At 54.8% G+C, this 26,389-nt stretch overlaps 2 protein-coding genes across 10 annotated transcripts in view; one reads left to right on the top strand and one right to left on the bottom strand.

The window, feature by feature from the left end:
- DNAH17 (dynein axonemal heavy chain 17) overlaps nt 1–14,978 on the top strand; it is a 167,174-nt gene extending 152,196 nt beyond the window's left edge. The window contains exons 74-81 of the mRNA XM_063656557.1: nt 271–498; nt 3,909–4,100; nt 9,607–9,786; nt 10,201–10,383; nt 11,795–11,977; nt 12,304–12,447; nt 13,317–13,542; nt 14,731–14,978. Of these exons, the coding sequence (XP_063512627.1) occupies nt 271–498; nt 3,909–4,100; nt 9,607–9,786; nt 10,201–10,383; nt 11,795–11,977; nt 12,304–12,447; nt 13,317–13,542; nt 14,731–14,978 (1,584 nt within the window). The remainder of the gene's footprint in view (nt 1–270; nt 499–3,908; nt 4,101–9,606; nt 9,787–10,200; nt 10,384–11,794; nt 11,978–12,303; nt 12,448–13,316; nt 13,543–14,730) is intronic.
- Nucleotides 14,311–26,389, bottom strand: part of PGS1 (phosphatidylglycerophosphate synthase 1) — a 45,613-nt gene continuing 33,534 nt past the window's right edge. For 3 of the 9 annotated variants that reach the window (XM_054456692.2, XM_063656560.1, XM_054456695.2), the window contains 2 exons: nt 23,858–24,006; nt 14,311–19,322 (listed from right to left, as the gene is read on the bottom strand). In XM_054456692.2, coding sequence (XP_054312667.1) covers nt 19,203–19,322; nt 23,858–24,006 — 269 coding nt within the window. In that variant the 3' untranslated portion in view covers nt 14,311–19,202. The remainder of the gene's footprint in view (nt 19,323–23,857; nt 24,007–26,389) is intronic. The other 6 variants (XR_008494974.2, XM_054456691.2, XM_063656559.1 and 3 more) reach the window with 6 other exon arrangements.

The raw sequence follows: 26,389 nt of genomic DNA, 5'->3' as shown, positions 1-26,389 counted from the left end.
CGAAGGACTCACCGTAAGGCTGGAGGTTTCCAATTCATTGAACACAAAAATTGATTCTGGGGCCTCAGTTGCTTCGCTGAAGACATCCTGGCATGCCCAGCACCTGGTTAGGGTGGACAGGTGAGGGGTGGGGCAGTGCCAGCACCAGGCAAGTGTGGGGTGCTGGCAGAAGAGCCCTTCCCTCACCAGGGAACACAGCTGCGTGCCTGTCTCTCCTCGTGGGCCCGGGGCCGGGCAAAGCGTGTAACCAGCCTCTGGTCTTGGCTGCAGAACATCCACCTGGTGGCCCGGTGGCTGGGGACGCTGGACAAGAAGCTGGAGCGCTACAGCACAGGCAGCCATGAGGACTACCGGGTGTTCATGAGCGCAGAGCCTGCACCCAGCCCCGAGACCCACATCATCCCCCAGGGCATCCTGGAGAACGCCATCAAGATCACCAACGAGCCCCCCACGGGCATGCATGCCAACTTGCACAAGGCCCTGGACCTGTTCACTCAGGTAGGGCCACGCCTACTCGGGCTGCCTCCCCATCCCGTGCCAGGGCCTGGCATCCATCCCTTGGGGCCCTGAGGACCACTAAGGACCACCCTGAACTCTGGGGACACCTCCCCTCTGGGTTTTCCGTCCACACGCCCCTCGCAGTCAAAATCAACATGTTCCTAAAAGGCGGAAAGATGCAAATAATTTAAGGTGCTATGGCACTATTTATTACTTAAAGCTTTAGATGCAGAAACACATAGTTTTTAATCGGTTCTATGAACCTGCAAATGAGGGCTGGTAGATGCTGTCCATTGTGTTTGAAGAGCGTGGAACACATCATAACTGGCCCTTGGAAATGGGGCCAAGCTCTGTGGGGGACTCCCTGGAGGTCGGTCAGCTTTCCTGGGAGTACAGAGCCCCACTGCTGGAGGCTATGGGTAACCGGGGAAGATGGAGATGCTGTACTCGCTGAGGCTCTGGATTCGTGACCAGGTTTCCTTGCCTTCAACCCCACTCTGACCCACCATCAGCAGGAACAGCTGCCAAAACACAGCTAGCTAGGGAGCCTGGTCCTCCTCTGCTAACAGCTGCAGCGGCTGCTGGTTGCCTCCAGGACGGAGGGTGAGGGCCTGGCCTGCCTGGCACCTGGGGCTTGAGGACCCTCCTTGGCTGGGATCCCACTTCTGCATCTGCCTGGGGTCTGTCCTCACCTGACTCTTCCCTCACAGACCTCAAGGCTTCCCCCAAATGCAGCTTTCTCCACAGCCTTCCTGGCCACGTTTTTTTTGTTTGTTTGTTTTTGAGATGGGAGTCTCACTCTGTCACCCAGGCTGGAGTGCATTGGTGCAATCTCGGCTCACCGCAACCTCCACCTCCCGGGTTCAAGCAATTCTTGTGCCTCAGACTCCCGAGTAGCTGGGATTACAGGCATGCACCACACCCAGCTAATATTTTGGATTTTTAGTAGAGATGAGATTTCGCTATGTTGGCCAGGCTGGTCTCGAACTCCTGACCTCAGGTGATCCACCTGCCTCAGGCTCCCAAATCCTGGCCACTCTTGTCCTCGGGGGTGCTCCTGTCTGCAGGTCCTCATGTCAATATTTCTTCTTTTGGCAACTCAGCATTTTCTCTGTCTAGAACTTTTTCTGTGTACAAACTTGATCTCCTAACCAAGTGGAGCCTAAAACTTTTTTGAGTTTTGACACCCTTTTTTTTTTTTTTTTTTTTTTTTTTTGGAGACGGAGTTTCACTCTTGTTGCCCAGGGTGGAGTGCAAGGGCGCAACCTTGGCTGACTGCCACCTCTGCCTCCTGGGTTCAAGTGATTCTCCCGCCTCAGCCTCCCCAGTAGCTGGCATTACAGGCACCCACCACCACTCCTGGCTAGTTTTTTGTATTTTTAGTAGAGATGGGGTTTCACCATGTTGGCCAGGCTGGCCTTAAACTCCTGACCTCAGGTGATCCACCCACCTCAGCCTCCCAAATAGCTGGGATTACAGGCACGAGCCACCACGCCCGGCCGACACCCTGTATTCTTCTGTAACACCTAACAAAGATCTACTTATGGGGTGTATCAGTCCATGAATGCGTGGCTTCCATGCCTGATACATTTTTAAAAACTACTTATATAGAAATATCAGAGTCACCCATTAACAATTTCCAACCAGCTTTTAAAGGATACACCCTTGTCAAAGTGTGAAAGTAAAAGAAAAAGCAGAAAAACATATTTAAAATGGGTCCCTCGTTCCATTAACCAATCAATCAATACCACGCGCCTCCCACCTTCGCCTGCACCCTGCTGAGAGGCGCGAGGATACGTCCTGGAAGCAGCACCCTAGTGTGATGAGTGCTGTGGGGTGCACACGGTGCTACGGGGCCATGCAGTTCACAGCGGCCCTGAGGTCAGCACCAGTCCTGGAACGGTTTCTGCCAGTCTGTATGAGATCAGCGCAGAAATCCAGGAGGCACTTAGCAAACTTTGCAGCGACCCGACACTGTTTTGAATCCAAGCACAGGGGTAGTTTTTCCTTTGGTGTTTCATTTTATTGTATTTTGCAAAGTGTCAGTCAGTGACAGACAGGGATTGGGGCACTTAGGCAGGGACTGGGCCTTCACTTCCAGCCAGCGTGGAGCCCTGCCAGCCAGCACACGGGAGTGGGCACCTCATCCCATCTCTGGCTGGGGAGGTGGGTGGCCAGGGAGTGACAGCTGAGACCTGCGGGTAAGGAGACCCTTCACAAGTTCAGGGACCAGTTGTCTCTGAGGGGCTGTGGGCCTCTGAAAACAAGGGCCCACAGGAAGAAGCAGTGGTGGGTGGAACCTGTGTGCCATGATGCCACAGACCTGAGTGCGGACAGGCTGGTGAAAAGCACTGGATCGGATGGACTCTGGAGGATGGATGGACGGTGACACCCGCCAGGCCTTCCCTTGTCCTTGGGGGCTGGTGAGTCTCCCATTGGCTGGTGTCGCTCTGGCTCTCCAAGTGTTCACTGCCAGCACCCTCCTCAGGGAGCTGAGGTCTGAAAGGGACTGGCCAGGCCAGTCTCCTGGGCCCATCGTCTCCATCCCAGGCAGCCAGGAGGGGATACTCGAGTGATGGAACCCCAGCTGCTCCCCTTCTTGTCCATGTTGCCAGAGGGGCCTGTGCCAGGCTTTCCACGATGCCCAGGACAGGGCCCTGCTCTTGATCCACCCAGGATACTTCCCCTGGCACTTATTTGTCCCTCCCCAGCGGGAGTCTTGGCCACTGTGCCTGAAGCCCCCCCGCCACCCGCAGAGTGCCTGGCCCCAGAGGTGCTCCATCAGCTGCTGAGTAGAGCAGATGGAGCACAGCTTGGCTTCCAGAAGCCTCTGTGTGTTCAGGAGTCACTATGTAGCAAAGATTAATGAGTAAAAGCTCACGAATCCAGAGACGAAGGAGTCACAATTTGCGCTCAGTTGGCCCTTCCCTGGAGCCAGATAAAAAGAAAGGGTTTGAGAAGCGACCCCATCCCATCCCCCATCCTCTATCCCATCCCCCATCCTGATGGAACTTTACCAGTTGTTTTTAGAGTTTGGGATACTGTGCAGAAGTGATGAGGAATGTTGATAATTACAAAGGAACATTATTTCTTATTAAAGTAGTCCTGAAATGTCCAGGATTTGGGAAGATCTTATTAGGAAGCAGTATCAATAATTCAACTTGTAATAAGTACTTAAAAGAGATAAAACTGCATTTCTGAAAGAAACAAGAAGATCGTACTCAGCCATGACAGCCCAGCTTTCCCTGCAGCTGGTCTGATGGAGACCCGCTCAGCCCACAGCTTCGTCCCCCCACCGCCCCCACCCTAGCAAAGTATCTGGCAAAGGCTGGACGCTGGTCACCCTCGGGGGCATTTCTGTGTAAATTTCTCCCTCTCCCTAACACCTGACCGGAGCATGTGCCCCACAGGACACCCTGGAGATGTGCACCAAGGAGGTGGAGTTCAAGTGCATCCTCTTCGCCCTGTGCTACTTCCACGCCGTGGTGGCAGAGAGGCGCAAGTTCGGCGCCCAGGGCTGGAACCGGCCGTACCCCTTCAACAACGGGGACCTCACCATCTCCATCAATGTGCTCTACAACTACCTGGAGGCCAACCCCAAGGTGAGGGGCTCAGTGTGCCCTGTGCTTGGATATATCCCTCCCTCTCTCCCTCCCTCCTTCCCTCCCTCCCTCCCTCCCTCCCTCCTTCTCTCCCTCCCTCCCTCCCTCCCTCCTTCTCTCCCTCCCTCCCTCCTTCTCTCCCTCCCTCCCTCCTTCTCTCCCTCCCTCCCTCCCTCCCTCTCTCCCTCCTTCTCTCCCTCCCTCCCTCCCTCCCTCCTTCTCTCCCTCCCTCCCTCCCTCCCTCCTTCTCTCCCTCCCTCCCTCCCTCCCTCCTTCTCTCCCTCCCTCCCTCCCTCCCTCCCTCCCTCCCTCTCTCCCTCCCTCCTTCCCTCCCTCCCTCTCTCCCTCCCTCCCTCTCTCCCTCCCTCCCTCCCTCTCTCCCTCCCTCCCTCTCTCCCTCCCTCCTTCCCTCTCTCCCTCCCTCCCTCCCTCCTTCTCTCCCTCCCTCCCTCCCTCCCTCCTTCTCTCCCTCCCTCCCTCCCTCCTTCCCTCCCTCCCTCCCTCCCTCTCTCCCTCCCTCCCTCCCTCCTTCCCTCCCTCCCTCCCTCCTTCCCTCCCTCCCTCCCTCCCTCCTTCCCTCTCTCCTCCCCTCCCTCCTTCCCTCTCTCCTCCCCTCTCCCTCCCTCCTTCCCTCTTTCCCTCCCTCCCTCCCTCCCTCCTTCCCTCCCTCCCTCCTTCCCTCTCTCCTCCCCTCTCCCTCCCTCCTTCCCTCTTTCCCTCCTTCCCTCTTTCCCTCCTTCCCTCCCTCCCTCCTTCCCTCTTTCCCTCCTTCCCTCCCTCCCTCCTTCCCTCTTTCCCTCCTTCCCTCCCTCCCTCCTTCCCTCCCTCCCTCCTTCCCTCCTTCCCTCCTTCCCTCCTTCCCTTTCCTTTTGGTCTTTGTCTTAGGCTTAAAAGACATCAAGAGGGTTTCACAAACCAAAGAGAACTTGAAAGGCAGCGCCATCTGTGATCTCTCCAACCTGATATAATTATGATGGTCGAGTCCTTTGCCCCCACCTCCTGCAGGAGCCGGCTTTTGGGCAGCTCTTCTGCTTGTTAGCACGCTCCACGCTGCCTGCCCCTCTTGCACCTGGACGGGGATTTCCCCAGAATCCTGGCACCACAGGGTGTGAGCCGGGACTCAGTGGGGAGGACAAGCAGGGCTTCCCGGGCTGCAGGCCTCACCACAGCTCTGTCAGTGTCTGGAGAGAACCCAGGTTTGGAGCAGGAGGGGCAAAAAAACCTCCCTGGATAGAAGGGAGCGCTGTGTCCATTATGAGAATGCATAAAGGCACATGCAGACTGCCACAGGACTGAGTAGAAAGCCACACGTCCTCCAGAAACGGTCTGCAGCAGGAGGCACAGCAGCTCGGGGCACAGAGCAAGGTGCGCAGCAGGGAGGGCACAGGTTTGGGACCAGACGGTAGCGTATGAATCCCAGACCTGCTATTCGCTGGAGGGGGGCCCTCTGTAAGCAGCACGCACCCTGCTAGGCCCTGCAGCCCCATCTGCGGTCTCCTAAGGCTTGACTACCCCACCCATAAACTGGAGAGAGCGGCAGTGCCCACCATACACGGTTCTTACGAAGCTTTGACTCAAGCTAAGCCTGGCATGGGCCCAGGAGCCCCTCGCCCAGAAGGCAGAGGGGGCGGTGCACACCCCTATAAACCCTGGGTCCTCCTCCTCTCTCTCGGCCTCCAAATCAATAGCGACATGGACCCTGGCTCTGAGAGAGCAAGGCCCAGGCACCCTCTTACAGACTGGGAGAGGGATGGGAAGAAAGCTGCACTCAGCTGCCCAGGGGGGCTGCTGCCTGCGTGGGGCCTCGGGGTTGGAGCACTCCCAGGGCCTGGGTGGTCGAAACACCTGCCCCTGTGATGTGGTGAGAAACGGTGCTGGCACCGGGGTGGGGGGGGGGCATGTTTGAAGCCTGCTCTGCTATTCATTCACTGAGACCTCGAGCAAGTCACTGGACTCCTAAGCCTGCTTCCTCATGGGCGGAACAGGGATGACACCTCCGCCTCAGGGCCTGGGGGTTCAATGAGGGAAGCCTGGCCTAGCAATGCCAGTCTCAGGAACCCCCTCCTTTTTTCCATCTCCTTGTAATAAAGCTCAAGACCTGGGCCACTAAGCCCCAGGCATGCACGGCACACGTGCTCCCAGTGGGTGTCCTGAGAAGGCCCCCAGGAAGTGACCTCTGATGTCAAGCACCCTGCCTGGGAGGCCATGACGGAGCCTCCTCACCGAGACTGGAGGACGACGACCTCCCAGGATCGCTGCTGGCGAAGGCTGGGCCTGGAACTTGGTATGCTTAGTTCCCTGGGAGGCACACCAGCCCTGAAGCAGCAGGGAGCAGAACTGGGCCGAGACTCGCCTGTGCTCCCTGGCAATGGGCCACCATGGGCCGTAGACGCCACTGGGGGAAGGCAGCCTCCATCTGCCGGTCAGTGGGGCAGGGTGTCGGCGGGACGTTTCACCCAGAGCAAGACCCGGATCTGAAAACACTCCCAGAGGCACACAAGATGTTCAAAGGGACTTTCAGCACAGAGGGACAGCCCAACCATGCAGAGACTAATTTGAGAGAAACAGCCTGGCTAGAATTTTTTTTTTTTTAATTTTTATTTAAAAAAAATTTTTTTTTTTTTTTGAGACAGGGCCTCAGTTAACTTGGGCAGGAGTGCAGTGGCACAATCACAACTCACTGCAGCCTTAACCTCCTGGGCTCAGGTGATCCTCCCACCCCAACCTCTCAAGTAGCTGGGACTACAAGGGGCCACAACGCCCGGTTATTTGTTTGTTTGTTTTTTTGTTTTGTTTTGTAAAGACGGGGTTTTACCATGTTGCCTAGGCTGGTCTCAAACTCCTGGGCTCAAGTGATCTGCCCACCTCGGCCTCCCAAGGTGCTATGATTACAGGCGTGAGCCACTGCGCCTGGCCAGGTTAGGATTTTTAAGACATTTCCTTAGCCGTTGCCCACTGACACTTCTAAGTGTCAGCTTCTAAGCTGCTGAGAAGCCGCACGAGTACCATGTACGTCAGCGGCTGCCACATCCTGAGGAGCTGTGTCCTGATGTGGCCTGCGCTGGCCAACCTTCCCTCTGTCCTCAGGCCTCCATCCCCCTCCACAGACTCCCCACCAGCTCCCATATTCCCTTCATGGCACAGGTCATGCTACACGCTGAGTGACCACCGGGAATGATGTCATCTGTGTCCATGGTCTGCTCAGCCTTCTGGGCTCTGGAGAAATAGATCAGGGATTCCCATGCGAACGGAACACAGAAGTCTGCTGGAACGTTGCTTTGAAACACAGAGCAACCTGCAGGGACTTCCAGGGAGGGGCCTGAGAGCTACAGCGCCCCCAGGATTCTCTGGGGGATTCCCTCAGCAGGTGTGGGAAATGCAGACAGCACTCACCCCCGCCCCCTGCAGGAAGCAAAACCCTCCTGAGGAGCGTGTGGGGCCAGGAGGGGGAGTGGGACACAGGTCTCCCTGCCTCTCGGGAGACACAGACGCTGCCTCCAAAGCTCCTAAGCAAGATGCAGGAAAAGCAGCCCGCATACAGTCGTGTTGACCAGACAGAGGAGGTTTTAAGTCGCAAATGATAATTTGGAAAATATTAGTGTTTTGAGTAAAAAGTCTTGAGATTAAGCCGAGTGCAGTGGCCCAAGCCTGCAATCCCAGCACTGTGGGAGGCTGAGGCAGGAGGACTGCTTGAGCCCAGGAGTTCAAGATCAGCCTGGCCAACACAGCAAGACCCTGTCTCTACAAAAAATAAAAAAATTAGTCTGGCATGGTGATGAGTGACTGTAGGCCCAGCTACTTGGGAGGCTGAAGTGGGAGGGTCGCTTGAACCCAGATCAAGGCTGCAGTGAGCCATGTTTGTACCACTGCACTCCAGCCTGGGACATGGAACAAGACCCTGTCTAAAAAACATATACATATGGGCTGGGCACAGTGGCTCACACCTGTAATCCCACCACTTTGGGAAGCTGAGGCAGGCAGATCACCTGAGGTCAGGAGTTCGAGACCAGTCTGGCCAACATAGTGAAATCTCATCTCTACTAAAAATCCAAAATATTAGCTGGCTGTGGTGGTGTGCACCTGTAATCCTAGCTACTCAGGAGGCTGACGCAGGGAGAACTGCTTGAACCCAGGAGGCAGAAGTTTCAGTGAGCAGAGACTGTGCCATTGCACTCCAGCCTGGGCAACAGAGTGAGACTCCACCTCAAAAATAAGCAACCTAAAATATATATATATGTATATGAATTCATGAGACCAAATCAGATAATTGATTAATCAACTGATTCTTATTCAATGAACTCTCACTGGTATTTGATGACAGCTCTTCCGGGCAGCGCACAGTGGAAGTGATGTTATAAAAACATCTGCCTCGCCCTTCAGGAGCTGCAAACTTCAGGGAAAGAACAGGTGTGCAGAAGCGGAGAGAAGCTGACCATGAGCAGCAGGATTTCACATGCTGGGTACCAAAAAAGAATGTCAATTATCTTATTTTTATCCCAATTACATGTTGGAATGATCTCTTTTAAAAAAGTGGCTGCCACAAAATTTAAAATGACACGTGGCCTCAATCCGTGGCTCCCACCGTCCTTCTGCTGAACTGCGCTGTGCAGGAGAAAGAGGCTCCAAAACGGGCACACGGAGGCGGGAGGAACAAGGGCCCGGCTTCGTGGTGAGGCCGCCCATGAGCCAGGCTTTGTAGGAGGAAGAGTGTTCCGGGGCGAAGGTGTGACGTGAGACTGCAAGGAAGCATGAAGGGCAGTGGGAAGGCGGCGGGGTGGGAAGCATGTGGTTGCCTGGCGTGTGCTCTGGTCCACACGGCCGAGTCTGGTCTTCGTTCCCTAAGGCCCGGGCAGCCTCGGTCAGATAAGTCACTTGCTCAAACCCTCTGTGTGGCTGCAAAGACCCTGGAGCACAGGAGCTACTGGAAGGATGAGAACCAGGAAGGACTCTACTTCCACAGGGTGGAAGGGAGACTCACCAGATGCATCTGAAGACGTGACTAACTGGACTTCGTGGCCAAAAGGTTGACAGCACTGGAGTCAATCCTTGAGCCACACGGAATCAAACCACTTGTGTTGAAATTGGACCGTGAAGGGCAGAGTCTCGGATGGTAACACAGCGCGGGAGAGGCAGAGGGAGCGAGTTCCGATTCAGCCCTGTGGCCTCTGAGGCACAGTGAGGCACAGCAGAAACACCTGTCCCACGGGAGGTGCAGAGCGCGCCGGCTGTGGAAGCACTGTGCAAGGTGGAGGGAGGTGCCGCACAGCCCCTTGTGAGAGAAGCCAAAGGAGCCGGACACTGGCGTCTGGTGGCGCGGGAGGGGAAGAAAGGTGGTCCTGGGGCCTGGTGACCCTGAAGGTAAATGGTCAGGAGGCTGACCTGGAGGGTGAGAAGGACGCAGCACCGAAGGCTGGGTTCCCACGCCCTGCCTGCCTGAGCCTGACCCTCTCATGGCAGAGAAGGGGCACAGGGGCACCTTCCACTACCCGCTGTCATCCTTCCTCAGGTGCCCTGGGACGATCTCCGCTACCTTTTTGGTGAAATCATGTATGGCGGCCACATCACAGATGACTGGGACCGTCGGCTGTGCAGGACCTACCTGGCTGAATACATCCGGATGGAGATGCTGGAGGGAGACGTCCTGCTGGCCCCCGGCTTTCAGATCCCCCCCAACCTGGACTACAAGGTAAGGATGACAAGTTAAACAGGAGCTCAATGTAATGAAGGCTCGTGCCTCCCAGTGGGAGCCTGGCAGCATAAATGGAGTATCAATAATTGAGCAAGAACCCAGGCAACCAAAATAAGAGAGGATGAGAAATGCGTCTCACTTGGAAGCACAAGGCTAATACAAACAACCTTTTTTTATTTTAATTAAGAAAAAAAAAAAAAAGAAATGCAGCCTCAGGGAAGGGGGAATGGAATTTTCCTTTATGTTGCTGGGAGCACAGGGGGCAGCCCACAAAGGGGGCTGGGAAACAAGTGGGATCTGTACAGACAGCAAGATGTGGGTGAACGTTCTGGCAAGGAACGCTTAACCAACAGGACATGGGTTTCAGCCTGCACAGCTTTGCCTCTGCTTACAAACTGCCCTCTTTTTCAGGGTTACCACGAATACATCGATGAGAACCTGCCCCCTGAGAGTCCCTATCTGTATGGCCTGCACCCCAACGCAGAGATTGGCTTTCTGACGGTCACCTCAGAGAAGCTGTTCCGCACTGTCCTGGAAATGCAGCCGAAAGAGACGGACTCGGGGGCAGGCACAGGAGTGTCCCGCGAGGAGAAGGCAGGATCTTTAAAACTGCTCCCAAGCGAGAGGAAGGGGGAGGATCTAGAACTGGGGAGGGGGTCACAGGGACTGGCGGCAGTACAGGGGAACTTGCTGGTGAGGTACACTCTGCCCCAGCCTCGAGCTTGGATATCAGAAACACTGGGGTGTCGCCCACAGTCTGGTCAGCAGGTCCTCAGGCGTGGCAGCTGCAGGCTTCGGGTGAGGGTATGGGCCCAGACAAAAGGGATCCTTAGGCGTGTGGATGCGGCTCCGAGAGCGTCCCAGCCCTCTACCCTGCAGTCTTCCAGCTTCCCCAGCTGAGCGCCAGGGAGGGCACCGACCATTCCCCACCCTGGCCTGGCCAGCACAACAGCAGTAGCAGCTCACACAGGGCAGCCGGACGCGCAGGCAGGTGCTCCAGAGCAGCTCAGTGGCCACAATGGCAGGTCCTGTTACTGCTCGAAGGATTAGAAGAGTTCGGGGACGCCAGTGCTCTGAACAAATTCTCACTTGTCTGGGTAGCTCTGTGCTGCCTCCTGGTACCTCCACTTTTTTTTTTTTTTGAGATGGAGTTTTGCTCTTGTTGCCCAGGCTGCAGTGCAGTGGCATGATCTCAGCTCACTGCAACCTCCGCCTCCCAGGTTCAAGCGATTCTCCTGGCTCAGCCTCCCAAGTAGCTGGGATTACAGGCGCCCACCACCACGCCTGGCTAATTTTGTATTTGTGGTAGAGACAGGGTTTCACCAAGTTGGCCAGGCTGGTTTTGAACTCCTGATCTCAGGTGACCAACCCGCCTCGGCCTCCTAAAGTGCTGGGATTACAGGCGTGAGCCACCGCACCTGGCCTGTACTTCTTAATAGAATGTGGAAAAGCTCTACTATGTATTAGCTAAGTACTGGACCTCCCGGTAAAGACTGAATTCTTGATGTGAGACCCTTATTGCTATTAGGTCCAGGACTTTCTCTTAGTTTAATGATTGAAATCAGTAATTGACTGATAGACGGTGGTGCAGGTGGCCACTGCACTGTGTGGGCCACTCCTTAACAGGGTGTGACCAGCATGGTCCCTACAGAAAGCCCACGTAAAGGACAAAGTCGCAATCCCTCAACCGCTGGCTAAATTTGACCAGAGGCTGGTGCATGGGAAGGAACAAATGAGGCACCGAGCCAGGTGGCCTGAGGCGCCCACGGCCGCAGCTGCAGGGACTTGTAGTGAGATCAGAACGTTCGGAGCTGCTGGCCAAGGCTCCCTCCCCTTGTCAAATGTGTAGCTGCACCCACGACCCTGCACTTCTGGCAACTCCACTTGCCTCTTCCCTCCTCTCCAGGACTTGGGGCTGGGAACATTTTGGGCAGGCTCCCTGACCCTGCAGCGGGTGGGGCGGGCTCCTTGCAGTGACAGGGGCTGTCTGGGGACTGGCTTCCAGGTGAAGGCCGTGCTGGACGACATCCTGGAGAAGATTCCGGAGACTTTCAACATGGCTGAGATCATGGCAAAGGCAGTGGAAAAGACCCCCTACGTGGTAGTCGCCTTTCAAGAATGTGAAAGAATGAACATCCTGACCAACGAAATGCGCCGTTCGCTGAAGGAGCTGAACCTAGGGCTGAAGGTAAATATGGGTCAGCCAGGCCCCAGAGACATGGCTGGATGGTGAAACCAGCAGAAACCCAGGCCTCTGCCAACCCAGGCCTAGCACGGGCCCCGGGATCAGCATGGTACTGCTCCCTCTCCAGAGCTCTGGCAGTTCCAGAACAAGCCCCGGGAGCTCATCTAGACCGTTCCTCAGCAGCAAGCGCTTGCGCAGCCCTGATGCAGGGCGTCTCCAGAGGCACAGCACGAAGCCACACTGTGTTGACAACTCATGACACACACTGGGGCTGGTGCTCTCCCAGGCCCCAGCTCAGGGCTCCCCACACCCATCTGTGTGTCTCCTAGGGAGAACTGACCATCACGACTGACATGGAAGATCTGTCCACGGCTCTCTTCTATGACACTGTGCCTGATACGTGGATGGCCCGGGCCTACCCCTCCATGATGGGCCTGGCTGCCTGGTACGCAGATCTGCTGCTCCGCATCAGGGTAAGTGCCATTTTCTCTGAGAGGCTTCCTAAGACTCGGGGACCGAGTGCCCAGAGCTCGGCACACCCCACACCCTAGAGCCTGCAGGAGCATGGCAAGGGGGCTCCTGGGGGCCTGTCCTCTGTCAGATCAGGGCCAGAAGGGCCTAGCCCACGCCCCTCCCATGCCCTGACAGTGCAGCCATTTCCTCCCAAAGGAGGAAAACAAGCCAGGCCGCAGAGAGCAGCTTCCATCAGCTCCTCCTCAAGCGACCCTCAAAGGGTAAGCCGTCCTCTATAAGGAGCGAGGCAATGAAGGCAAGAGCCTCTTTGGGCTCCTAAATTATCCACAAACGGGAAGCCATTTGCTTCCTTACCCTTCTCTACCCATTCCCTTGTTTAAAATGGAGCAAACAGCAGCTGGACGTGGTGGTTCACGCCTGTAATCCCAGCACTTTGGGAGACCAAGGCAGGCGGATCACTTGAGGCCAGGAGTTCGAGACCAGCCTGGCCAACATGGTGAAACCCCATCTCCAAAAATACAAAAATAAGCCGGGCATAGTGGCCTGCACCTGTAATCCCAGCTACTCGGGAGGCCGAGGCAGGAGAACTGCTTGAACCCGGGAGGTGGAGGTTGCGTTGAGCCAAGATTGCACCACTGCACTCCAGCCTGGGTGACAGAGCGAGACTTCATCTCAAAGAAAAAGCAGACACCAAAGTTGCGTCATGGCAGGTGGCTGGGCTCCATGGCCCCTACTCTATCCAGCACTTCTAGCTAACTGAGTGGCCCGTGGAAGGTTCTGGCGTGACCCCTGCTCAGAACGGCCAAGGCCCTGTCGTTCCCATGTCATTCTACATCTTCTCCTCCTAGCGGCTCATGTGTCCTTGCAGGAACTTGAGGCCTGGACGACAGACTTTGCCCTGCCCACCACCGTGTGGCTGGCCGGCTTCTTCAACCCCCAGTCGTTCCTCACGGCCATCATGCAGTCCATGGCCAGGAGGAATGAGTGGCCCCTGGACAAGATGTGTCTGTCTGTCGAGGTGACCAAGAAAAGCCGGGAGGACATGGCCGCTCCCCCCCGAGAGGGCTCCTATGTGTACGGACTCTTCATGGAAGGTAAGGAGGGCTCCTGTCTGTCTGCAGAAGCTTCCAGAGCCAGTGCTACTTGCCAAGACAAGATAAAACTAGCTCTTGGCAAAGACAGGCTGTTCAAGAGCTGTGGGGACAGGCAGGACAGAGGTGCTCTCAGGGGGCATCAGCCTGCAGGTCAGAGCCACGCTGACCTTAGAGAGGGTTGAGAGGATTCAGGGAATGTGCAGGGGTCTGGAGGAGACCAAAAACACCCCAGTCACCTGGCCTCTGCTTTACTGAAAAAAGCAGAGCGTGTGAGAGAGCAGCTCCGACCTGATGAAAAGCGCTGAAAAGCTCCGGCCTTCCCTGCCATGGAGCAGTCAGCCCAGGACAGAAGTGCGTTTTGTGGCTGCGCTGAGACTCCAGGGCACGCTGGCTGGCCCAGTCTCACCCACTCCCCAGCTGCTGCAGCTCCTGGAGCACAGGGTTCAAGGGAAAAGAGGCTGGGGCACCTGTTAGAAGTCCGCCCCCACATCACCCCCGTCCTGCTACACAGAAGAGGTCAGACAGGACACTGAGGCCGGCCATCTCCTCAGCCCGCCTCTGAGTTGAACAGCAGTGCCACCACCACATATCTGTCCCCTTTAACAGCTGACGTCACCCTGTTACCTGTGGGGTGGCAGGGCTGGGCCAGCAATGGCTCAGGCACCCCATTTCCCACACAACCAAAGATAAGCTCTCCATGTTTATTTTGAGATTTCAGACAGGAAACAGAAACACCATTAAATAGGGCGAGTAAAAATAATAGTCTGGTTAAAGGCAAATAATATTTATATGCATAGATATATAATTATATTGTATATGTACACATAGGGCAGACATTACACATGAAGAATCAGGGAACTTTACTCTAATTTTTAGCTGGAGTTATGACTTCCTGCCAGTGACATTAAGGCTGACAGATGAGGCTCTGAAAATGCCACAGATTTAAACGGATGGAACCCAACGGCTTTAGCTGACCTGTTCCTTGTGCCCAGCGAGACGGGGTAGTTACAACATGCAGGCCATCACCTACGAAGGCCTCTGCTTCCAGCTGTGGCACCTGGCCTGAAGCCTTTTGGGGTGGAGCCCATCTCTGCAAAGGGCGGGGAGTGTGAGGACCCTACCGTTCCTGCCAGCCCCTCCCTCACTTACTGGCAGCACACCTGACCCTCAGCCATACTGTCCCTGCAGGGGCTCGCTGGGACACCCAGACTGGAGTCATCGCCGAAGCGCGGCTGAAGGAGCTGACCCCGGCCATGCCTGTCATCTTCATCAAGGCCATTCCTGTGGACCGCATGGAGACCAAGAACATCTATGAGTGTCCCGTATACAAAACACGCATCCGCGGCCCCACCTATGTCTGGACCTTTAACTTGAAGACCAAAGAGAAGGCAGCGAAGTGGATCCTGGCAGCTGTGGCGCTGCTCCTACAGGTTTAGCTCGCTCCTGCCTCACAGCCCACACTCCCTGGGGCTGGACCACAACTCAGCCCTTCACCTGTGCACCTGTGACTTATTCTTTACAGGAACTGGTGGTGGTTTTTTGTTCTCTTAAATAATCAAGGTGCTTTGTAACCAAGCACATCTGAACTAACCAGAGGGTGGAGGTTGGTGTGGAAGAGGCGGGGCAGATTAAAGCCAGTGGAGCCACTCAGCTGTGCCCATCCGACTCCATTCTGTGCCTGATGGCCACTGTGAGGCCCGGCTCAGGCTTTGGGGAAAGTCCCCAATTCCCAGCAGCCAGAGGCAAGCATTCCAGGAAGCAAACCCCAAATCCTGACTTCCTGGGGGGGGGGTCAGTGGGGTTTGCTTTTAACACGAGCAGCATGTGGGGTGAGGGCTTGGCACTCAAACCCTCTGGCCTGATGCTACGTGCAAACCACCTGCCAATGAGGGGACAGGGCGTTACCCCATACCAGGAGCTGCCGCCTCCACACAGCGTCTCATCTGCCATTACTCCCCGCTCCCAAAAACAACAGGACCTTTTACAAGTAAGGAAACACACCCAAGCCCCCGCCCCCAGAGTCTAGAAGAACAAGCCATTCCCACAAGCAAGCCCCGGACCTGTAGGACTCTGTGGCTGTGCTGACGCAGGACACGGCAGTGAGGTGGCCAGGCTAGCTAGGGCAGCAGGGTGCAGGCACAAGGGGAGAGAATTAACTAGCAACCTGGGGGATGAGGGGAGACAGCGGCAAACATCAGAAAAGACGGATCCCAGGGGGACCAAGACAGGGTCAACATTTATTTTTTTTTTTTGAGACAGAGTTTCACTCGTCGCCCAGGCTGGAGTGCAATGACGCAATCTCGGCTCACGTTGCAACCTCCACCTCCTGGGCTCAAGCGATTCTCCTGCCTCAACCTCCCAAGTAGTTGGGATTATAGGCACCCGCCACCACACCCAGCTAATTTTTTTATTTTTAGTAGAGATGGGGTTTCACCATGTTGGCCAGGCTGGTCTCAAACTCCTAACCTCAGGTGATTCACCGACCCCGGGCTCCCAAAGTGCTGGGATTACAGGTGTGAACCACTGTGCCCGGCCCTCAGAGTTTCTTAGGCTTCAAAGAAAAGCAGGCCGGTGCAGCGGCTCACGCCTCTAATCCCAGGACGGCCGGATTACTTGAGCCCAGGAGTTTAAGACCAGCCTGGGCAACATGGCAAAACCATCTCTTATCAAAAATACAAAAAAAATTAGCTGAGAATGTTGTATGTGCCTGTGGTCCCAGCTACTCAGGAGGCTGAAGCAGGAGGGTCGCTTGAGCCCATGAGGTCAAGTACGCAGCGAGGCATGATCATGCCACTGCACTTCAGCCTGGGTGACAGAGTGAGACCCTGTCTGTCTCAAAAGGGGGAAAAAAGGCAAACACACCCACTAGGAATATCGTTCTAAGTTCAGCTTGATCATCAAGTTTTGCAAAAACATTTTTCCAAGTTTACTCACCTAAATCATGGGTTAAGAAGCAGCTATAAAGTCCAAATTCTGAGGGTAATGATTCACAACAATCTTAGGGCCCAGTAGGGCTATCGGAGGGAGAAGAAAAATCCTCCCCTCCTGGCGCCCAAGGAATCCAGCCCTTTGCGGCTGCAGAGAAGGAAGCAGTTTCAGTCTCCCCCAGCCTGGCTGGGCCAATACCTCTGCTGGCCAGGAGGGGTCACTGCAGCCCTTCATGTGACCAGGGGAGATAAAGCCGCCACGGGCCACCAGGCAACTCACTTCAGTCCCTGGTAATAACCACAAAATGTCAAGTTTTTTCCATTTTGCCTTTAGATCCTGAAATAAGAAAGTAACCTATTCCACACATACGTATTGTGGGTAGTTGACAAAATTATCTCTAAACTTTCCAAGAAATGATTCGCACTTAAGCTGCACTCCAGCGACGGGGAACACAGGGACTGGAACACAGGGACAGCCCCGTGCACCTAGAATGCCAGGAGGACTGCGGCGGCCGCCACCGGCTGCTCTCTGTTGCTCCGGCTGCTTTGCAGAGTTAGGGAGGCTTGGTGTGGGGAGCTCCTCAGGGAAAACCTGCCTAGGACAGCCTCGAAGGTCATTAGCAGAGACAGAGGGAGCAGTGTGCGCTGTGGGAATGGCACCGCAGATTGCTTAAGCCTGGCTGTGGCACAATGATGTTTACTCTGGTCCCACAGAATCTGGAGGAATGCGAACTCTGTTTACCGAGAGCCTCTCTCCAAACAGAAACCCAGTGCCCCTGCACATTCCTTTGGCTCCTCCAGTCTAATTGTCCCACAGGACACCATAATAACTAGTTGGAAGGCAAACAGTGTTAACTGATGTGCTGCTGTCCAGGGCACTGTGGCCAGGCCGCCGCTCCACCTATCCCCAGCCACTCAAACTGCAGGTCTGCCTGGTGTGGAAGCTGCAGCTGTCCTTGTCTAAGACCAGGTGAGCCCATGCAACCTTTCAGACCCCATGAAGGGTGACAGTGACTGCTGCCAGCCCTCAGGAGGGAAAGTTGAGAAGCTGCTTCTAGAGAGGCAAAGTGCAGGGACTAAATCTAATCTCACTCCCCGAAAGGGCAGGCTGCCATGCCCTGTAGCCCAGGAAGCTTCTCTCTGTGCAAGGGTCAAGCACCTGACAATAAAGAGATCAGGCAGTGAGGTCACAAAAGCGGCTCCTGGAGACACTGGGGGATGTGGAGAGCTGGCTTTATAAACACACATGACGTGTATTCAAAATCCCCTGCTACTAGGTGACACAAAAATGTTTTAAGTAGATCCAATAAAAATAAAGTTCATTCTTCAAAAAATAAATTGCTAGGGAAAAAACAATCACAAGGTGTAGTCCTTAATTGGACTTCAAGTCAAATAATCGAAAAGATTTTAAGGCAACTGGAATTGTGAACACCATTTAGGTATTTGATGACACTAAGACATTCTTGGCAGTTTTTGTTTCAGGAGTGACACTGGTGCTGTTTTGGTTAAGTACACATTTTGGGGGAAGATAGCAAGACATGCACGTTATTTAGAAATACGGACGCGTGTGCACATCAGAAGAAACAAGCCAAGAGTGGCTGCCTGGGGGAAGGGAGGGCAGGAAATGGCCGCAGTATTGTTTTACGCTCTATATTTGCACATATTATTTAAATAAAAGTAATTAAAATAACTAGGAAAAGCTGCAAGATAAACTACATTTTTTTAAAAAATGAGATTTAGCAGAGAACTAAGGTGTCAGGCACTAAGGGAGCCCACACTGCACACGTGAGGTGCCGGCACTAGTGCATGTGCCGGCCACATGGATCCTGGCTCATCTTTGACTCTTCACCGTCCCTTCCCCACAAGCCACCATCCAAAGGCCCAACCATCCAAAGCAACAGAACTACCCACAACATCCAGACCCAGAGAGCAGGGGCCTCGGGAGCCTGATCCCACCCGGAGTGCAGTCCAGGCCCTGAAGGATCCAGGACACAAAAGGTCACTCAGCAAAGACCCCACCTTTAATGGCAGCCACCACCTGCCCGGACCTCTAGGCGTCAAGACAGTCCAGGGGTACCTCAGGTGACTGTGGGACCCCACTGGTGCCTCTGGTGAAGCGGCAGGCCCCTCCTGGGTGGGCAGAGCGGGTCCTGTTACTCAACTTCCAGAGTCTAGAAGGGCGCATCTCTAACCGCAGCACAGGGATGTCAGCGAGGCGTCCAGGCAGCAGCCCACGGTCTGGCTCCACTGACGCCCCACCCTGTGCGCTACAGCTGGCCAGGGCAGCAAGCCAGAGCTGCTCTCACGAGCAACCGTGCTCCCCTCCTCCCACGTCTACATCTCCTGCACCAGTGTACTCAGCTTGGAGGGGCTCAATCTGCCTTTCTGCCCCCTCATCCCTGAGCCCTTGACCCAGGGCTTCTTCAGGACCCCCCGGGAAGGGAGAGCAAAAGGGGACTACAGGTTGCCACTGCCGACCCCAGCACAGGCACCTTGGGACTTAGTGGAGTGGGTACCAGATGGAAAGTGAACAGACTGCCTAATTTAGCATCCAGCTTCTAACTTTGAGGACAGCTGCCATGCCCCTAAAGATGCTGCTCTGTGTTTAACTGAGAAAGGGCTCAAAGAGCCCTCTGGGAGCTCTGGTTGAGTCAGAACGACCACCTGCCCCACCTGTGAACTCTCGGGAAAACCGTGCTGAGAGGTGATGCTAGAGACAGCACCTGTCTGTCCTCAGAAGAAGTTCTTGATCAGTGGAGTCACCATCTTCACCCACAGCTTCACCTGGCGACTCGGCTGTTCGAAGGTGGCAGAGGACACCACACCTGACCTCAGGTAGAGCTGCTCTTGCTCCTGAGGAAGAGGAACAGACAGGAATAGTGAGGAGTCCCCTCCAGCACCATACCACATGGCCGGCTGGCCCCAGCCCAGCCCCTCAGGCCAGCCTGGAAAACCCTGACTTCCCATGTTTACCTGGCCCAGAGATTCCCAGGGTGCTCTGGTGGCAGGCGAGGCCAGGCCCTACAAGTTGCCACTGTCAAACATTCCTTAGAAAAGCTAAGAAGCCATGTTCCTAAAGACTTTTAAGGGCTGGGCACGGTGGCTAAAGCCTATAATCCCAATACTTTTGGAGGCCGAGGCAGGAGGATCGCTTGAGCTCAGGAGTCTGAGGCCACCCTGGGCAACACAGGGAAGACATCATCTCTATGAAAAAATTCTAAAGATTAGCCGGGTATGGTGGTGTGTGCCTGTAGCCCCAGCAACTTGGGAGGCTGAGGCAGGCAACGGTTTCAGCCTGGGAGGTCAAAGCTGCAGTGAGCTGTGATGGTGCCACTGCATTCCAGCCTGGGTGGCAAAGTGAGACCTTGTCTCAAAAAAAAAAAAAAAAAATCAAAAAGCTTTTAAGACCAAGACATGTAAAGGACTCTAAATTTCTTCAATTTAGAGTTGAAGAAATATAACTGGTAGAAAAAATATTTTAAATGTTCACCCTCACTAAACGAGGTAATGCAAATTAAAATGAGGTATTTTTTAAATGAGACACGGTTTTTCTTCTGTGAAATTGGCACAAAGCTGTTCTGAGATGTCATTATCCCCCACACTGATGAACGCTTAGTGCTGAAGGCAAGGGTCCGGGACAAGTCATCTTCTAGAGTGAGCTCCGGCAACAGGTATCAAGAACCTTATAAAGCTCCCTTTGCAAGAGCTTACCCCAAGAAAATCACTATGCACTAAGATTTTTATATACAGATATTTATCACAATATTTATAACAAGGAAAAACTGGAAACCACCTAAATGTCCAACAGTCAACTTATTAACAACTCATATGACAAACCAGCATTCACCACGAACTTATTAACAACTCATATGACAAACGAGCATTCACCACGAACTTATTAACAACTCATATGACAAACCAGTTTTTGCCATGAGAAGAACGTTGACCTAATCATATGGGAAAGTGCCCAGAATCGGCAGGCAAAGGAAGCCGGACACGAAATACACGCACACGACAGAATCATCATCTGATGCTTAAAGCTCTGCCTCCATGTGCTGTTCACAGAAGGAAGGCAGCCAATCATCACAGTGGCTTCAGTGGTTTTCCCTACATGAAAGGGTTAGTTTCTTTCCGTTTTTCTTAATTTTTATAGTGAACACTTGTTAATTTCATATTTAATAACAGGTTTAAAAACATTTATATATGCGGCCGGACGTGGTGGCTCACACCTGTAATCCCAGCACTTTGGGAGGCCAAGGTCGGAGGATCACTTGAGGTCAGGAGTGCGAGACCAGCCTGGCCAACATGATTAAACCCCATCTCTACCAAAAATACAAACATTAGCCGGGCGTGGTGGCGTGCACCCGTAATCCCAGCTACTCGGGAGGCTGAGGCAGGAGAATTGCTTGAACCCGGGAGGCAGAGGTTACAGTGAGCAGAGATCACGCCACTGCACTCCAGCCTGGGCGACAGAGCAAGACTCCATTTAAAAAAAAAAAATAATAATTTATATATGTTTTGTCCGAAATGGTGTTCAGGATCTTTGAAAAGCTTCTCTTGTAAGAGTCTACCCTCCAAGTGCTCTCTCCTCAGTGGGGCGCCTGGCAGCGCTCACACAGTCGTACCGCGACTCTAGCCCTCTCTCCTCCACTGAGTCTCCAGCACTCTCCACTGTAATGTCCAAGCCATACCTACATCCACACTGCCGTGAGGACCACAGGTGATGACCACAGAAGCACAGTGCCAACCGCAGGACAGCAGCAGCGGTGGCCTGTGCCACTCAAAGTGGCACACTCCCTGCTCAGGGGGCCGGGAGGGAGGACACAGCCCTGGCAACTCCTCTGCCCCAGGGGGTCAGGAAGGGGTCACCCCACACTCCAGAACCCTACAGATTGTGGCCTTGGTTTTTCCCATCAAGAGCTGGGGAAAGCCAGGCCCCGACTTCATTTCCCTCTGCCCCCGTCCCATGCTCAGTGGGCCCCATCGTGGGTCCATGCCACACTCCCAACTGAGCAGCCCCACAGCCCCACGTGTCACAGACATGGGGCCTCCTAATTGCTGCTGAGGTCCCAATCCCTGGCTGGACGTGCCTGATGGAAGAGCCAGCTCTGGTCTCAGGGGGCTGGTTTGCAGGAGTCTCCACAGACCTGGCTCCAGCTTTGTGTCTTCAAATGAATACCCGGCCAAGATTGCAACTAAATTACCAGAAACACTTAGGTTTCCTCACAGACTCCACAACAGGGATGGAGAAGGAAGTCAGCTGACGAGGTTACGACGCTGTTTGAGGGAGTCTTTCTTGGGTCACAAGTGGTAAACTGTGTTCCCTGAACAAAACCAGGAAGCTTTCAGTGTTTATTGTATGTACTAAGTGGAGGGAGGGACTTCAGATTCTGATAAAAATATCTCCCCATTCCCAGCGCCCAATGTGACATGAATAGGAGGGCCCCTCCCTGAATTCCCAAGTAGATCTCCAGAGACAGCTTCAGAGAGCAGGGAGCCCACGGTGGCTGGGGCTTTAGGGACTTTCTCGGTTGTGGGGAGGCTAGAGGCTGGGCAGTCCCAGCAGGATTTGGCATCTAGGGACCGGGCACTGTAGGGCTCAGGAGAGCAGCTGCCGTCCCAGTATATAAGCATAGGTGGAATTATCTGGAAACGTATTTCTGCGTTTCACAGGCAGAGAAATCAGTCTATCCCTAAGGAATGGAAGAGCTACAGTAGCAGAGCCACCACCCTCCCACAGGCAAAAGCCCCTGGGATTCAGGTTTGGGAAGAAAAAGAAAATATCCCAAATATGTCATTTGAGAAAGCAGCTGCTAACCACAAGCGGCCCCAGCTTTTCTCAAGATCCAGGATGTGGGTTCAGTGCCCTTACTAGGGCAGTGGGGGAGGACGGTCAGTATCAGGACCCCAGGCACAGGCCTGGAGGACTTGCTCCCCCAAGCAACTCAGATCCATGCAGAACGCATCCCGGCCCCTGGCCAAAGTCACCAAGGACTCTCTACCGCCCTGGCGCAGAGCTACGGTGGAAGTCTCTGCGAACAGCTCTCTGCAACTGAAGCAGAAGTCCAGGAAAGCCCGCTGTTGAAAGCTGCAGGCTCAGGTCTTTCCCACCAGCCTGGCTCCAAGGCCAGCTTGTCACCCTATTACTGGAATCTCTCAGCTTGTGGGGGCTTCCTCAGTCATTTGCTGTAAACCTCACTGTAGGAAGAAACCTGAGCAAACCCATTACCCCACTGGCCCACCCAGAGTATGACCGCTTCACTTCCTCTCGCGCCTGTCGTGGTCGTGAAGCCTTTCCTGGCACCAAGGCCCCAATGGGTCACTGACAAGATTCCCAGGCTGCAGGAGGACAGATCCCAGAGAACACATCAGTGACCATTTCCTCATCCATCAACAAAGGCTCTGACAATTTTACAACAGTTATTCCCAAACCCTGGAGCGTAAAAGCTTCACAAAGTTACCCTCCGATGCCTCCGGGCTCTGGCCTGCAGCAGTGTTATCTGCATCTCCAGGAATGGAAAAGGGAAGTTGGTGCCTTCCATAGAAAAGTGTTATTGCAAAGGTCACGAATTCATGAGCCCAAGGCACCATCAAGGTCTCAGACAAAAGGGTAACGCTCTCCCATTTCAAAAGTCTATCCACACTGTCACAGGTCATCAGAGGGTCATCCCGAAGCATTCACCAACTCCTGTTAACCTTCTTTTATCTCCCTCAAAGAGAAAATGGGCTACTATTATCAAAGGAGGGCCGAAACCACTGTTGAACCCTTTTTTTTTTTTTGAGACAGAGCTTCGCTCTTGTTGCCCAGGCTGGAGTGCAATGGCACGATCTTGGCTCACTGCAACCTCTGCTTCCTAGGTTCAAGCGATTCTCCTGCCTCAGCCTCCCAAGTAGCGGGGATTACAGGCACCTGCCACCACCATGCCTGGCTACTTTCTTGCATTTTTAGTAAAGGTGGGGTTTCACCATGTTGGCCAGGCTGGTCTTGAACTCCTGACCTCAGGTGACCCACCCGCCTCGACCTCCCAAAGTGCTGGGATTACAGGCGTGAGCCACCACGCCCAGCCCCAATGCCGAACCTTTAACAGTTGACCCTTTTTCTTAAAAGGGAAAGGTCCCAGGGAGAAAATGGTGGTCTCCTCTAGTGCAGAGAAAGAAAAAGTCCCCAGGACGTGGGGTGCGAAGCGTCTGGGAAGTCACAGGCATGAGCTTTCAAGGCTCAGCCACCCATCACTGCACTCTTGGAGACCCAGAGTCTTTCTTGCTCTGCTCTGAGTCGCACTCGTTGCCTCAGGAAACAGCTCTCAGGGCAGCCCCACAGCATGGGCGAGCCTGGGCCCCCAGCCACACCCTCAGCGCCCTGGGAAATCCCACTTGCTGCGACCAACCTGGTGAAGCTGCTGCTGCAGGGCCTCGTTCTCCGTCACGATCGCAATCTGGGCCTCCAGGTCCCGGTGAACTGACCTGTACCCAAAATTAGGAGAGCCAATCAGCGTGAGACAGGGCAGGCTGCTCCCTGCCAGGTACAGCCAGAGGCCTGCGGGGAAAAGGAAACGTGCAGACAGGAAATGAGCACAGCATCTGCCGAAGTCCTCTCCACATGCTGCTGCAATCTAAGAGAAAGGCGGCCCACCCTGGGTGCCTGGACACGAGGGGCTGCTGCAGAGCGGCGGACAGGCCACGCCAGGAGTCGCTCTTCCACCCCCACCCCGGCGTGGCAGGAAGCAGGGACCCAGGATCAGGGTGCAGCCTCAGCTCAACTGCTGGTCTTTGCTTTCACCACTCACACTGTGGCCTTGTGTCCCAAGCAGGACGAGAAGCAGGCTTTCCCAAAGGGAACATGGTGACGCTGCCTACAGGCCTGCTCTCATATACCCCTGCCCAGCTGCCCAGTAAGCCTCTCCCCAGAAAGCTCAGGGCCTCGAACCCCACTCTGAACTGCCTCTGCACATCCAGACCTGCTGACACTGCCTACTAATCTCAGAGCCTGCACTGGCCATCCCTTCCTGTGAGCACTGAGAATCAGCTCACACGTGCTTCTCAGAAGCAGCCACCTCACGCGCAACATGGCAGATGGTGAAGGACAACCACGCGACCCAAGCCAGCAGATGTGGGGTTGTCAGTGGGGTGGCAAAAGCGGCTGGTAAGAACAGGTCTGCCTTGAAGGCTGGCTGCCTTACAGGTCCTGGGTAGGCCGTCTGTGCCCTTCTGACTGAGGAACATGTAGTGAGTCTCCCTGACTCAGCCTCCCTATTTCAAGTTGCTGATGCACCAAAACCCTGTGAGGACAAAGGGGGTCCAGGCCTGAGACCTCTGCCATCACTGCCCACAGGGCCCAGGGACTTCCTGGCTGGAAAAGGCAATGGAGGAGAAAGCCAAAGGGCCCTGTAAGTTTCTGTCCCACCCAGAGAACAATATCCCCCTTTTTGCTGGGAAATGAGCCAGTCAGTATTACAGTTAGAGAAAAAGCAGGGCATGGGGTGCCACCGTGTGGCAGGGGGAGCCACACTACGGGGCCATTTCTGTAACAAGGCCACAGGCGTCCTCAGAATACTGACGTGTTACCTGAGATGACAGGCACAGTTTTGCGCCCCGTTCCACAACTTCCCGAGGTCCAGGGCCGACTCCCGCTGCCCAGCACCCATCAGAACTACTTCTAAAAAGGCTGTTACCAAGACCTAGCACCCCAAGGACACGTGCTGCCTGAGACACCCTTCCTCCCACAGGGCACCCAGGCTCGGCCTGAGCTCAAGACCTCCCTCCGTGCTGCCCTTCACCGGCACCAAGAATGCTTCCTGCCTGATGTCAGTGTGAGCAGGTGTGAGTGGGGGTGAGAAGGTAATGAGAGTGAGCAGGTGTGAGGGAGGGGGAGCGGGTGTGAGCAAGAGCAGGTGTGAGCAAGAGCGAGTGGCTGTGGGCAAGAGCAAGCAGGTGTGAGTAAGTTTAAGTGGTGTGAGCAGCTGTGAGTGAGGGTAAGCAGGTGGCCACGGGCTCCTCTGGGGTGCCCTGCACTAATCCCAGCATCCCCGAGTCGCCCCTCCCCATGGGGTCTCAAGTTCTCCCCCACTGACACGCCCCTTTCAAAGGACCCACACAATCGTCATGGGCGAGTCAACACAGTACATAACACACACCAGGCTCCTAAAATAGAAGACGGTTTCCTAATCTTCACTCAGAGCAAGAGCATTTCCAAGAACATCTTGGGTAAGAGGTGACGAGGCCCTACGCCTGTTCCTGTAATGGGCTCGTCTCCACCCCTCCAAGGGCCACATCAAAGCCACTTGCTGGCCTGTGTGCATCGCGCCATAAACAGTACTGCCCCGCTGGGCCACTGGCCGTGCAGGCCGTTCACAGGACCACAGGAGTGGGCAGGCTGCCCCCTTCCCCTGGCAGCTCTGATCCAGATGGCTCACGCTGCCCAGGTTGGTCCAAGCAGAAGAGCACTCGTGGCCCCTCGTACACACAGCCCCCCTCCCACCCCCTCTTCCCCAGAGCATGGAGCTGGCAAGACGAGGTGCAAGGCAGGCATCCGCCAGCCTCAGACCAGAGACAGGAGCTTCCTCCCACCTGCCGTTGCTCATTCCAACTTTTCTGATGACAAGATCAGCCTCTTAAAACACTGGGTCTGTTCAGTGTGACTTGTCCAGCTGGCTCTCCTGAGCCCACTGAGGGAAGAGTGACGGTGACGAGTAGGAAGGCCACACGCCCACATGGGTGACGAGGGTCAGGCTGCTCTGTGTCACGCCACCATGACTCGGTGTCCACCCCACAGCTCCTAGACCACAGAATCTGGTGGGGAAGGTTGGAGGTGCGTGCTTCTACACATACTTTTTATTTGCCAAATCCACCTAAGCACTGGCTCCGTTCTTTATGAGGCCACCTAGAGGCCAGCGCTCAGAGGCAGGCAGGCCACCTCCAGT

Source organism: Pongo pygmaeus, chromosome 19 (assembly GCF_028885625.2).
Source record: "Pongo pygmaeus isolate AG05252 chromosome 19, NHGRI_mPonPyg2-v2.0_pri, whole genome shotgun sequence".
NCBI lineage: Eukaryota > Metazoa > Chordata > Mammalia > Primates > Hominidae > Pongo > Pongo pygmaeus.
The sequence above is the reverse complement of the archived record's forward strand: the minus strand, read 5'-3'. Positions and strand labels throughout refer to the sequence as shown.